The following is a 13,748-nucleotide window of genomic DNA, read 5'->3' as shown; positions in this document are numbered from 1 at the left end:
CTTTTGCCCCCCTGGTTCCTGTTCACCTGTGTCCTGCGGCTTTCTGGAAAGAACATCATCCAATCTCTGCCTGTACTGCAGCCAGGCCAGCCACTTTAAGGCAGGGTTCACCAGTAGATTGGGGACTACTGTTGAGCTGGACTGCTACAAGAATCTCTTCCAGCCCTAAACCCTTGTCTCACACGAGGCTCTTCCTCCCGCTTCGGGCTTATACCCTTACCACATTCATCAATTCGGCGGCCGGCATCAGCTTCAATGATGAGGAACTCGCTAAGCAGTTGGGAATCGGCCAAGTTCCTCTCTGGCATTTAGTCCCAGCTAACGCCCTTGACAGTCATCTCCTACACACAGTGACTCACCAGACCACCCCTGTCCACATGCTTCTGTCTGCCAACCATCATGAAACCATTCAGTTTCACATCCTGTCATAGCAGCAGCTTCCACTGATCCTGGGGCACTCCTGGCATCACCGTCACAACCCTCACATCGACTGGGCCACTGGAGCCATCCTGGGGTGGAGCTCATCATGCCACCAAGTCTGCCTGAAGAAAGCCTCCACGCCTCAACAGTCATCCTCCGCCTGCAGTCCTCCACACCTGTAGGGGATGCCCCCTGGATATCATGACTTCCAGGAGGTATTCAGCAAGGCCAAGACTATGTCCCTGCCTCCACATCAGCCAAATGACTGTGCCATCAACCTGCAGCCCAGCACGGCTCCACCGAAGGGATGCATGCACTCCCTCTCAACCTAACCTTTTCCGAGCAGCAGGGATCCCATAATGTCAAGCCAGACGCCCTATCCCACCAGTTCCAGGAAGAGTAGGAGGTTCCAGAACCGGAGGCTGATTCTATCCCTCCTGCTCCCCATCTTCTGGCCACCATCTCTTGGGAGGTCGAAGAAGGGGTCAAGGCTGCCCTTGAGAACCAGCCCAGCCCCAGTGCCTGTCCTTCCGGCTGCCTGTTTGTCCCACAAGCTCTAGAGTCAGATATCCTCCAGTGGGCTAACTCCTCCAAGCTGTCCTGCCATCCAGGCATCCAGAGAACCAGAGACATCCTGCAGCAATGGTTCTGATGGGCCACCATGGAGGAGGACACAGAAGAGTTTGTTGGTGCCTGTCACGTCTGCAATCAACACAAGTCCTTGCATCAGGCCCCAGCTGGCTTCCTTCAGCTCCTTCCTGTTCCTCATCACGCATGGTCCCACATCTCCCTGGACTTTGTTACTGGTCTGCCACCGTCAGATGGCAACAGGGTAATTCTGACAGAGGTGGACCAGTTCAGTAAGATGGCACACTTGGTACCCCTTCCCAAGTTGCCATTAGCCAAAGAGATTGTTACCCTCCTCCTGCAACATGTTTTCAGGCTCCATGGCATTCCCGTCTATGTGGACCAGGGCCCCAGTTCACTTACGTCTTCTGGAGGGAGTTCAGCATGCTGCTCTGGGTCACGGCCAGCCTGACCTCCGGGTTCCACCCCCAGTCCAACAGCTAGAAGGAACGCAGAAACCAGGAGATGGAGATGTCCTGCAGTGTATAGTGTCCCAGAACCCCGCATCTTGGTCCCAGCAACTACTGTGGGTGGAATATGCTCACAATACTTTGACCAGTTCTGCCACGGAGCTCTCACCTTTCCGGTGTGCCTATGGTTTCCAGCTACCACTCTTCCCCACACAAGATCCAGAGGTCTCCTGCCCATCTGTTAAGAGGCTGACTTCGAAATTCTTCGGGCCTTTTGAGATCCAGAAGGTCATTCACCCGGCGAAGGTGGGATTAAAGCTTCCTCAGTCCATGTGCATTCACCCTGCATTCTACGTCTTCAGGGTGAAGCCAGCCTGGGAGAGTCCTCTGATTCCTGCAGTTATCCCTCTGCCACCACCTTGGCTCATCGATGGTGGTTCAGCCTATGCGGTTCACGACCTGCTTCACTCCTGCCACTGGGGAAGGGGTCTCCAGTACCTGGTGGACTTGGAGGGATACCGTCCCAAAGAGAGATCGTGGGTCCTGGCTCGCCACATCCTAGACCCCAAGTCATCGCTGATTTTTGGCACCTTGACCAGCCTGAGAGGTCAACAGCACCAGTGAAAGAACACATCCTGAGAATCTGCTTCTGCTGACCTACCTGTGCCCTCCGAAGAAGAGGGCTCATCTTCGGACGATGAAGACTCCCTCTCCCAGGGTCCATCCTCCCTCTCATTCAAGACCTTGCTTGTCCCTGATTGTCCTGTTTCATCTGCACTCAGGTAAACCACTCTGCCTTCTGTTCTTGACCAAGAGTTTGGCCTTTCTGGTTCCCGTTTGCTTGTTTTCTCACGCTGTCTGGAGAGACTGTCACCCAGCTCTCCGAAGTGAGTTCACCACTTCAGTTACCAGTGGTCTTCTGTGCTATAGATTGCTTCACTGTGCGGCTGCACATTCCGCCTTTGTGTGTGCGCTACGGGTTCCAGGCTTTATCGCAACTGACAACCTCTTCCCTGTCCACGGCCAGCTTCAAATGGAGACACTGTTTCTCCTGTGCGTACTCCTGGTTTTAGAATTCCTCCTCTTCTGACATCGCTCTATGCCTACCCCCTCACGTTACCATTGCACACAATTTCACTGTGTGCTGTATGTGTGAGTCCAGCTGACGCCAGCTCCTCACTCGTGTGCTGCTTCAGCGTTCGACGCTGAGAGCTGTGGACTGACTCAGTTCCCCTGGAAGCTCTGAACCTGAATATTGACTCCCTCTGTTGCTTTACCAAACTGCTCTCCCTGTATTTGTGAAAGTGGTGCTTTGAGGCTCAGTATAAGCTCTTTGACCTGTCTCTGGTGCTGCTTTTGAGTCCTAAACTGGCCTGTTACAGAAGATGCCTGTGACATGATGTTGCAAGGAGGCAAGGAGGCTCTTGGGAAGTGCTGTGATAATTACAGCTTAGTGCGTCTAAAAATATACATACTACTGTTTATGTACACAAAAGTACTGAATAGTAGAACACACATTGGCCATGTAGTGCATAGTACGCAATTTTGGACACAGTGTCAGCTTTTTTATTTATTTTTTGGACACATTATGTTCTCTTTTTTAAGTCTGTGTGTAAAGTGATTACTGTTGTCAGTGAGCTTGTAGAGACGTGGCATTTATGATTTAGTAATAACAGCAGTGGGATATAGCCTACTGTATTTACAATAATTGGTGTCTGAAAAACACTCCAAGTTTAGACATAGTCATAGACATCTCATAGTTTAGGGAGAGGTAACACAATTCACACAGACCAGTACAAGACCAATGTGGCAGGAAATGAACTTTGAATCTAGATACTCTGACAACCAATCAGATGCATTTGACAGTTGACATTGCCTCCTTTTACTCAGTAAAAAACCAACAAGTCTCATGTTAATAGACAGTGTCAAGATGATCCTGTTATGGGTTACACTGCTTGTTCTTCATCGAGGATGTGAGTGTGCTAACGATAACTAAATATTTTCTCATTTGAGTATCTGCATGTAAACTAGATGTAGGATTGTTCATGTGATTTCCTTTTAGCCTCCATTTTTTTTACATCATATACTAATTGTCATTTATTGTTTCATGTGTCATTTTCATTTAATCCAGATACGCTGGTTCCAGTGACCACAGTTCAACTTGGTGATCCTGTGACTTTAACGTGTGAATTGTTTGGTGATGAGTTGAGAGATGAAGTCCTTTGGTACAAGCAGAGTGCAGGGGAAACTCTGAAATTAATTGTGAGACTGCTGAAACATGGAAACCGTGTGTATGGACCAGAGTTTTCTGCCTCAAGATTGCATGTAAAAGTTTACAAGAATATTAGCAGTCTGACCATTTTGAAGACGATTCAAAAAGATGAGGGAATGTATCACTGCACAGTCATGGAGTGGACTGAGACTACCTGGAGTGGCACCTATTTGTTATTAAAAGGTAATTATGTGATCTGTTTATGGCAATGTCTAGAATCACTTCAACCACTTAAAGCTGCACTGTGTTAATATTTCTTAACAATTTCTACAGAGTATCATGTTAAATTCTTGTATGTAATGCTTACATTGCATTTTAACTTTTAACTAATCTTAAATCCTATTAAGTAGGTCAAAGCATGTGTGGAGATGCCAAACTTTTAACATGGTTCTGTATCACACAGGAAACACTCAGAGGACATCAAACTATGCTGTTGTTCAGTGGCCGACAGTATCTGATCCAGTCCGTCCAGGAGCCTCGATGTCTCTCCAGTGTTCAGTCCTCTCTGACTCTGAGAATAAAATGTGTCCAGGAGATCACAGTGTGTTCTGGTTCAGAGCCGGATCAGATAAATCTCATCCAAACATCATCTACACTGATGGAAATAGACGTGATCAATGTGACAGGAGATCTGACACTCAGAAGAGTTGTGTTTATCGCTTCTCTAAGAACGTCAGCTCCTCTGATGCTGGGACTTACTACTGTGCTGTGGCCACATGTGGACAGATATTATTTGGAAATGGAACTAAAGTGGAGATTGGTATGACTTGGCGTTCAGTAATGGAAGTTATATTCAACATTTATTGATAACATCATGATTGATGAGTCCCTTTTTCTTATTTCTTTTTTCTTTGTCTAGAGCGAACAAGAAGTTTTGAATTCATTGCACTGGTGATTGTGACCGTCTGCTTGGTCATTTCTTTAACTGGAAATATTGTTTTCATCTGTTACCGAAATACAAGACCAGCATGTTCTCAATTTAGAGGTAAGTGTTGTTGACTGAGTCAGAAACTTCAATATTCCAGTGGTAAAATTTATGTAGTGTACGAGTGTAAAATCATACTGGACAGGACAAATGATTAACCTTGTGTTTTTGGACAAAATAATAGATATCAGTAGAAGTTTGTTACACCAAAAACACTGTGTGGAAAGCTCCAAACTGCGGCTGTTGGATTCTGCTGTGAAGTGCAGCCAAACTAAAAGCTGAGGATAGTTAAAATTTTAGCGGTGACTTTCAGCCAGAGAATACCTGCAGCTGATCAGCCACACTCCTGTGACATGTTGACTGATGTTACGAAATTCTTCTGGCCTAAAACACAATGCAGAAAAATGTAATGATTTTGGCGAGCCAAACTTTGTTGCTGCTTGGTGTGTTTTTGGCATTTTAAAAATACTGTTAATCAATTAACGTATTGACAAACATTTGTAGCACAATTTCTCCATATTGCTGTTTGCTCCGTTTGTGCCTCATGAAAAAAAATCTTTTTGGACATTTTTTAAAAATCAAAACCTGTTGAATATTCTGAGAATCCTTACTGAAAAGTCAGATGAAATACATATTACTTCTCTTTGTTTTCTTTTGAAATTTTAGGAATAGAAAGTGGTGCTTCGCAAGAAAGACATGACAACTGGAGCCAGCCAGTACATGATATTGTCAGTAATTATACCAAAATTCTATTGTTTTTTATTTCATGAACATAATTCCCAACAGCACCAAACAACAACATGACTGTTCTATATATGAGTCTTTTATTTGCTGCACAGACTGAGGGTGGACCTGATGTGAACTACGCTGCGCTGCATTTCTCTGGAAACAAAGCCACAAGAGGAAGGAAGAAGAAAGAGCTGAAGACTGAGGAAAGTGTGTATTCTCAGGTTAAATACTCAGTGTGAATGTGTGTATATTAAAACCTGCAGTTTGGTTTATAGCTCTGACCTCTGTCAGTAAAATACATTGTAAATGTTGTGGGATCCCTTCAAACTTTAATGACAGTGAGTTACAGCCAAAATCCAAAATCATAGTATACAGACTCTGTGCTCTTTATGTTCTATGTTTAACTGTATATTGATCCTTGCACCATATCATGTGTTTGCATTCTTTTATGTTTGAAATATTAATGCTAGCTGGCTTCATTAAAAAATAACACACAAAAAACTTTGATAGAGCTATTGCAGACTATCTTCTTTTTTCTACATTTCTTTCAAACAATTACATCTCTGCTTTTAATTATATCTGTTCTAAAATATTCTTTGCCTTTATTTGGAGTCTTATTTGAGGATGTACAGTGTAAAATAAAAATATGAAAAATAAATGCCTCCAACACTTTGTGAATGTGAAATACTCATGCGTATCTTTTTTCTTTTTGATCTGTGAGAGCAAAACTCAAACACTTAGTCGCTGCTTTTGTTCACATTAAAATAGAAGATAACACCTTGATCTGTCCCAATGAAGCCTCATATTACCTTCAGCTAAACTTTTCAATGCATTTTTGCAGAGAAACAAGGACTGTCAATTTTGTTATCCATTATTTTAAAATGGAACTGCTGTAGGACGTAAACTGTTTGTGGCCAGTATGGACAGAAACAACAGTTAAAGAAACCAATGATTTCTTTAATATACAATACAGGGGTGTGGGAGTATTTTATTAGAGACTTTAAAAAATGTGAACCTAATCTTCAGTACCTCATAGTTTAGAGAGAAAGTGGCTGTTTTCAGTTTGTAAAATGTCTTCAAGTTTGCCCTTTTTTGACTATAAAATGAAAAGCCTAAGCCAGGGAGAGCAGCAGCAAAGACCCCCACGGGAACAGAACAGAAAAGCATCAATGACAAACAGAAATGACATTGATAAGTCAGACACAGCATGAAAAGGAGCAGCTGGGGTGGAGGTGGGTTGCAAAGCGGCTTGCAGAGGAAGCAGAAACAGTAGGCAGGCCAAAGCACTTTAAATAGGGCAAAGAACTGCCTATTGATTTTATAGATAGGAATCGTGATCTATCAGCTGACTCCCTTCCATCAGTCAGCTGCTCCATCAGTTGATTAGGCTGTTTGAAATCAGCTGATGAAGCTGGGATGTGAGCTGTGCTTGACATCATGTCCTGCCTGAACTGAAAAATAGTTAGTGTTTAACAGCCATAAAAAAAAATCTAAAAAAAAAAATCTGAAAAACACTCTACAAATGTGTGTGTTTTATTATATATTTAAACCATCCAGGGTTAACTAAATTTCTAAATTAAAAGAATGAGGACATATAAAACCCATGAAATTATGCAAAGATCATATGTCCCAATACAAGAATTTCTTGATTGGGATATTTACATTATTTTTGAGGATATTGATTGTGGAGATAGAACCTGACCCATTACAAATATCATAAGTGCTGAGGAGACTGTAGGTAACTCAACAAGGCCTCTGACCTTATGGACTGCTCACAACTGAAAAGCTCCTTCTTTTATTTTATAAGAAGAAGGAAAAGATGTCTTCTGTTAAACTCTGGAAAACTGAGCTGACAGAATCCCTGCATTTACAGACAGTTGAGATGTACTATAAAAAACAAAGTGAGGATTTTGAGAAGATTTGGCGCTCGTTAATCTCTTACCTGAAAAGCTAATTGTTCACACATTGTTAAACATGGCAATGTCCTAGTCTAATGTCCTAATCTAGTCATTGTGATAAGGTGTTCCACAAGGATCGGTTTTGGGACCCTTGCTTCTTTTGGTTTCTATAGTTTGTGATAAGTTTAAATTCTGCAAGCACAATTTGTAAGCAGATGACACCATCATGTACTCCAGTGGCCCCACTGCAGATATAGCCTTTTCAAATCTGCAGAATCATTTTAAGATCCTGTAACACACTCTTACGGACCTGAATAGCTTTTAAACTCAAACCAAACTAAAATTTTGACTTCCTCCCATGGGCAAACAAAGGTTCAGACCCTTTCCATCAATACTCTGATAGGGTGTCCATTCAACCTGCTGAAAATTATAAATACTTGTGAATTTGGTTGGAAAAAAGTCTGAACTTTAAACACCATATTGACTATCCTGCAAATAAATTAAAATTCACACTGGGCTTTCTTGATTGCCATACCGTCCACCTTGTCCAAACCTGACCCCCTGTATCACTCAGCCCTGAGGTATATTACTAAGTCTAGCTTCAGGACCCATCATTGTACATAATACAGCATGGTAGGATGGACATAGCTTTGCGTAAGTTACACTGGTACATTTTAGTCTGTAAGATCATCTCATCTCATTTACTTGAGCCAGAAGTTTTTGTATTTGCAAAGCATTCATCACCTAGGTCACAAAAGCTGCTTCAGGTCAAAGCGCCTTTAACCAGCAGAGTGGCTGACAATAAGTCCACTTCACGGAAATTGTGTACTGTGATGTTTAGTTCTTTATTGTGTTTTTGCTTTAAAAAAGAAAAGGGAAGCATGTGTGTCTCAATGTCATGAATGATGATGATCCAACTATTCACAATGAAAAACACAAAATGATGCAAGGATCACATTAAGCAGTAAAACATGGAACATGAGGAGCACGTTTGTCTGCAGCTCACTGTCAACAAAGTTAGAAGGAAATCCAACACATTTATCTATTCACACTGTAAGAGGTCAGTACTATAAACCAAATCACACAGAGCATTTAACCTGAGAATACACACTCTCTTCAGTCTTCAACTCTTTCTTCTTCCTTCCTCTTGTAGCTTTGTTTCCAGAGAAATGCAGCGCAGCGTAGTTCTGATCAGGTCTGCCTTCAATCTGTGCAGCAAATAAAAGGCTCATTATACAGAACAGTCATGTTGTTGTATGGTGCTGTTGGGTATTATGATCATGAAATAACAAATAATACAATTTCGGTATTACTACTTACAGTATCTTGTTCTGGTTGGCTTGAATTGTCATGTCTTTCTTGCAAAGTGGCGCTTTCTATTCCTAATGACAATTGAAAACAGGAATATTATGTATTTAAGTTTTCAAAATCCTCATCGAAAGTCATAACTTCTTCCTCAATTACTGACATTGTGTACTATAAAGGTAAAGACACAAGAAGAGCAAACTGTAATATTGAGAATCGTAGTACAGATGTCATTCACTAACATTTAAGTGAATGAGGTTCGTCCTGTCCTGCATAATGTCAGTCACTTACCTTTAAGTTGTGAACATGGTGATCTTGACTTGAGGTAACAGATGAAAACAATATTTCCGATTATAGAGATGACCAAGCAGACACTTGCTATCACCAGCCCAATAAATTCAAAACTTGCTTTATGTCCTAGACAACAAAGAAAAAATACATCAATAATCAGCCATGTCTCCAAGAAATTCTATTAATATACAATCAATTTCAGACAGGGAATATTTTTTAAGGAAAAAACATAATGTTGAGAAAATCAAGTTATTAGCATAATGAGGAAATGTTGCTAATTAATGAATCTGGCAAGTCACAAAAATGTTGATACGTAATACTTCAGCAAAATGTTCACTGACGATGTATTTCGGGTGTTTTCTGCCCAAATTGTCAATCTTGTAATACAGTATCCACTCAAAGTGACAAAGTTATTTTTAAATTATTTTTAAAAAAAAATCAAATTAGCTGAAATCACAAAAACTACGTAACCTTAACCAAAGTGCTTTTGTTGCCTAACCCTCAAGAGACTTTGTTTTTACATTCTCTTTAATTAAAATCTAACCAAAATCATGATTTTATTGTAACCTTAACCAAAGCGCTCTTGTTGCCTAAACCTAAGATACGCGTCGGTCATTATGTTTTATTAAAATGTAACCAAAATAACGAAAATTATGTAACATTAACCAAAATGCTTTTTGCTTTGCTTTTGCTGTGCCCTTTTCTTTGTTGCCTAGCCCTCAGAACAAGAGTCTTTGTTTTTACAATTTGTTAAAATATAACCAAATTCATGATCTTTTTGTAACCTTAACCAAAGCGCTTTTGTTGGCGAAAGCTTAGATTGTGTCATTACATTTTTTTTTTTTAAAAAATGTCACCGAAATCACGAAAGCTCTGTAATCTTAATCGAAGTAATTTTTGCTTCTCTCTTGCTGTGCTTTTTTCTTTGTTGCCAAACCCTCAGAACAACAGTCTTTGTTTAAATGTTTTTATTATAACCAAACCTAACCAAAATCACTATCTTTCTGAAGCCTTTATTTAAGTGCTTTTGTTGCCTAATCCTAAAATACGAGTCTGGACGCAGACCCAAAGTTCTGGTATAAAGGTCCTGCACTTTGTATGACCACCAAACTCCCCAACCACCTCCTTCTGAAGCCTTCAACCTACTTAGTTCATGGAAATAGTGCTTCTTTGCCTGAAATAAACATTGTCTCAGCAATTATGTTGTCACAACAAAGTCATTTAAATTTGGTAACATGTAAATAAAACTTCTAGGAGACAGGGTTGCAATAATAGTAATATTATTAATATTTTTGGAATATTACTTCCAGTATTGAAAACAAAATCCTACCGATTTGCAGTTTTGATATATCTCCAAATAGTATCTGTCCACATGTGGCCACAGCACAGTAGTAAGTCCCAAAGTCATAAGAGCTGATCATCTTGGAGAAGCGGTAAACACAACTCTTCTGAGGTTCAGATGTCCTCTCACATTCATGATGTCTATTTCCATCAGTGTAGATGATGTCTGGATGAAATTCATGTAGTGGGGCTCTGAACCAGAACACACTGTGATCTCCTGGACACGTTTTGTTGTCAGAGTCAGAGAAGACTGAACACTGGAGAAGCATCGGGTCTTGTAGATAATCTGGTTCATATACTGGCGGCCACTGATCAACAATATAGTCTGATGTCCTGTGAGTGCTTCCTGCATAATACAAAACTGGGTTAGAAGGATTTCCAAGCACATTCTGAAAGCATTCATTCATTCATAGAAGAATTAAAGTATATCACAGAATATTATTTACGTAATTTAAGTATACAGTATCACAAATATGAGTTTAGTAGTTTAACATGCTGAAATTTAGCAAAGCTAAAGCTGCACAGGTGTTCTCAGAGTATCTAGATTGTTAAATTATTGATTGACTACCTATTTTAAGATTCACAAATGAGGAAGTTGCTTTTGTAAAGTGGCTGTAAGGTAATTTTCCTCAAATAACTGAAGTCCATGGCTATGTAACTGCAAACAAACTATCTTAAAACTATATTTAATCAGATTAAAATCAGAAGTTTTGTGATTTTTCAGAACTTGATTGCAATATTTAAAATGTTTTTCCAGAACATTACCACAGTGCAGCTTTGGAGCAGTGGTGTCTAAACCATTGGCAAAACTTAGTAAAAGGAGATCACATCATTACCTTTTAGTAACAAATATGTTCCACTCCAAATAGGAATCGTCAACCAATCCATGACTGCACAGTGATACATTCCCTCATCTTCTTGGAATGTCGTCATAATGGTCAGGTTGAAGAAGTTGATTTCATGGTTCACCACAACTCTTGAGTCTGAAAACTCTGGTGCATACTCAGGTTTCTTAGATTCCTGCACTGTCACAATTAATTTCAGAGCATCTCCGACGCTCTGCTTGTACCAGTAGAGCACTCTGCGGATGAGCTCAGTATGAGGCAGAGTACATGAGAGGTTCACAGGTTGACCAAGCTGAATTGTGGTCACTGGAACCAGGGTATCTGAAGGAAATAAAAAATGTACAAACATGAAAAAGTAAAGAACAATTTGTGTATAAAGGTATCATGTAAAAACCTCTGTATATCTGGCTGATCTGCAAAGTCTTAACTGAATACTTGGACAGAATAAAATAGCACTTACATCCTTGATGAAGAACAAGCAGTGTAACCCATAACAGGATCATCTTGACATTGTGTCTTGTTCAGAAACTTGCTGGTATTTCAGTGAGAAAAGGAGGTGCTGTCACATGGCCACTGCAGTCTAGTCACACTGTCAAATGCATCTGATTGGTTATCAGAGAATAAAGATGCTAAAGGGCACTTCCTGCCCTCATTCTGGTGTTTGTGAAGCCTTGTTCCTCTCCCTTCATTCAATCATTGTAGCACACTTCCAAGAAAGGTTAAAGAGAACGGATTGCCTTCATGATTTTGACTGAGGGCAACTGTGAAACTGTGAAGACACTACTGGACAACAAATTCAAATCAGAAAATGATGAGACTTTTTTGTACCAGGTTGTATCTGCTGTACAGTTGGGCATTTTAACATGGAGGCCTATGGGGATTTTCTCTGTTTCGGAGCCAGCCTCAAGTGGCTACTCCATGAACTGCAGTTTTTGGTACTTTCACATTGGCTTTATTTTTTAGCCTCAGAAGTTGCCACTTGGTCTCCACCTTCTCCTACTGTACAAAAATGAAGTTAAAAGATCTCCAATGTCTCCGCTGCCATCTTGCACTTGTGACATCATTTAAACGCAGAGTGTGCGCAGTAGTGATCTTCGTGGTTTCAAGTTCCTGCTAATATACCCAACCAACACATCAAGAGCAGCACCAGTGGCACACATACGTAGCTGTCAATCATGATTTCCAACTGTAACAAGTAAAAATGAATGCTTAAACAAACATCAGCGTGTTAGGAGCTACCTAAAATGACATACACCATCTTCGGGGAAAATGTATTTGACGTGTATTTTGATCTTTTAGTTTGGCCCACATCCCATCTACTAACATGTAAGGGACAGGGTTTATGCCGATGACCTATTCTGCAGCCAGCCACCAGGGGGAGATCAAGATATTTTGCCTTCACTTTTGGGGAGCTGTCATGTCGTCCATCTTTCCACTGTCTACACTCTGGCCACATTTGGAGGTGATCTGGGCTGCATATCACCACATTCTCTGAGCCATGCGCACTAATGTGTCCTGGGTCAGCTCTACAATGGAATACGATTTTACCCGTCATAAATATCAATGGCTGTAACGTAAGACAAACCTCCCATTTTAAATCAACAATGAGTGTACATGTGAGTTTTGCTTCTATGTCAACAAAATCTTGACACGAACGTTAGCTGGGTAGCTAATGCTACTTTACTGAGGGCTGACTACACAGGTAACATTTGCTCCCACACAATAGTAATGCAAACAACTTGGTCTCACTCTGAAGTCATTGAATATTGGCACTTAGGCAGTGAAGTTTGGCGACAGACGCTGATGACAAAAGCTGTCCACTCATGTTGGCACGCTTGGCAGCTGGTTGCCATTATTGTATAATGCACCCCATGGTGTCCGGGGGAAATCCTAAGCCAAACCCTGTTGCCCTGTTATTTTTTCTAAACCCAACCACATGCTTTTCTTGCCTAAACCCAACCGCATATATGTTAGCCAAACGCAACCATGTGTGTTTGTTGTTGAAGGGAAAAAACATCAATTTGCGGTGTTGTACTGATGTAGTGCGTTTATTTTGAAAGAGACTGTATGTGCTATACATTTCCTGTGAAAACTGAAGTGTATTTTAAAACAGACAATGTATATAACAGGCTGAACTTGACATGTTGTCCCAGAAAGTCAACAACCAACACACCCAGGGTACCTTGTACGCCATATGTCGACATGGAAAGTCCATGACAACAATATGTGATAATGTGATTGAGTGAGTGAGACTGTGTTCATGCAAAAGATCCATGTTGAAGTGGATTAAGGATGCCAAAGAAAAAGGAAAGACTCTGACACAGAGGTATTTCCATCACCTTATGAAGTTTCTTCAGCTTGATATCGATGAAATTCAGCCAATCACTGTCTTAACTCAGAGACCGCCTGTAGTAACTTCCGGCCCCACGTCAGGGCTAGCTACAGTTTCTCCTCTATCTATATCTCTGTAAGATATTTTTCAGGCATTTTTGCCTTTATAGACAGGACAGTTAATCATGAAGGGGGAGAGAGAGAGGGATAATGACATGCAGCAAAGAGCCACAGGCTGGAGTTGAACCTGGGCCGCTGCAGCAACAGCCTTGTACATGGGGCGACTACTCTATCCACTAAGCCACCGATGCCCCTCTCCTCTATTTATATCTATTGGTCATAACCAGAGGGATG

At 41.1% G+C, this 13,748-nt stretch overlaps 2 protein-coding genes across 2 annotated transcripts; one reads left to right on the top strand and one right to left on the bottom strand.

Annotated features, from left to right (window-relative positions):
• The first annotated feature begins 3,387 nt into the window (after window positions 1-3,387).
• LOC125895071 (uncharacterized) lies at window positions 3,388-6,000 on the top strand. The gene is made up of 6 exons (XM_049586864.1): window positions 3,388-3,430; window positions 3,589-3,912; window positions 4,133-4,489; window positions 4,589-4,714; window positions 5,321-5,382; window positions 5,494-6,000. Exons 1-6 carry the CDS (start codon window positions 3,388-3,390, stop codon window positions 5,620-5,622), a joined length of 1,041 nt encoding a protein of 346 aa, XP_049442821.1. The 3' UTR covers window positions 5,623-6,000.
• A 2,203-nt stretch (window positions 6,001-8,203) lies between these two features.
• Window positions 8,204-11,566, bottom strand: LOC125895067 (uncharacterized). Its single transcript, XM_049586858.1, has 6 exons — window positions 11,524-11,566; window positions 11,055-11,384; window positions 10,208-10,564; window positions 8,878-9,003; window positions 8,602-8,663; window positions 8,204-8,489 (listed from the first exon to the last, which is right to left on the bottom strand). The coding sequence occupies exons 1-6, from the start codon at window positions 11,564-11,566 to the stop codon at window positions 8,361-8,363; spliced, it is 1,047 nt and encodes a 348-aa protein (XP_049442815.1). The 3' UTR covers window positions 8,204-8,360.
• Between the last annotated feature and the right edge of the window lie 2,182 nt (window positions 11,567-13,748).

This window comes from Epinephelus fuscoguttatus, linkage group LG9 (genome assembly GCF_011397635.1).
Source record: "Epinephelus fuscoguttatus linkage group LG9, E.fuscoguttatus.final_Chr_v1".
In the NCBI taxonomy this organism is placed as follows: domain Eukaryota; kingdom Metazoa; phylum Chordata; class Actinopteri; order Perciformes; family Serranidae; genus Epinephelus; species Epinephelus fuscoguttatus.
Note: the sequence above shows the minus strand (reverse complement) of the source record. Positions and strands in the feature narration are given on the sequence as shown.

Bases quoted from the DNA above. Each gene is read 5' to 3' on its own strand.
- LOC125895071 (XM_049586864.1), top strand. From the start codon at position 3,388: ATGATCCTGTTATGGGTTACACTGCTTGTTCTTCATCGAGGAT. The intron at 4,715-5,320 runs GTAAGTGTTGTT...TTGAAATTTTAG, and splicing joins AGCATGTTCTCAATTTAGAG to GAATAGAAAGTGGTGCTTCG. The intron at 5,383-5,493 runs GTCAGTAATTAT...TTTGCTGCACAG, and splicing joins GCCAGCCAGTACATGATATT to ACTGAGGGTGGACCTGATGT.
- LOC125895067 (XM_049586858.1), bottom strand. From the start codon at position 11,566: ATGATCCTGTTATGGGTTACACTGCTTGTTCTTCATCAAGGAT. The intron at 10,565-11,054 runs GTAATGATGTGA...TGTATTATGCAG, and splicing joins AACATATTTGTTACTAAAAG to GAAGCACTCACAGGACATCA. The intron at 8,490-8,601 runs GTAAGTAGTAAT...TTTGCTGCACAG, and splicing joins GCCAACCAGAACAAGATACT to ATTGAAGGCAGACCTGATCA.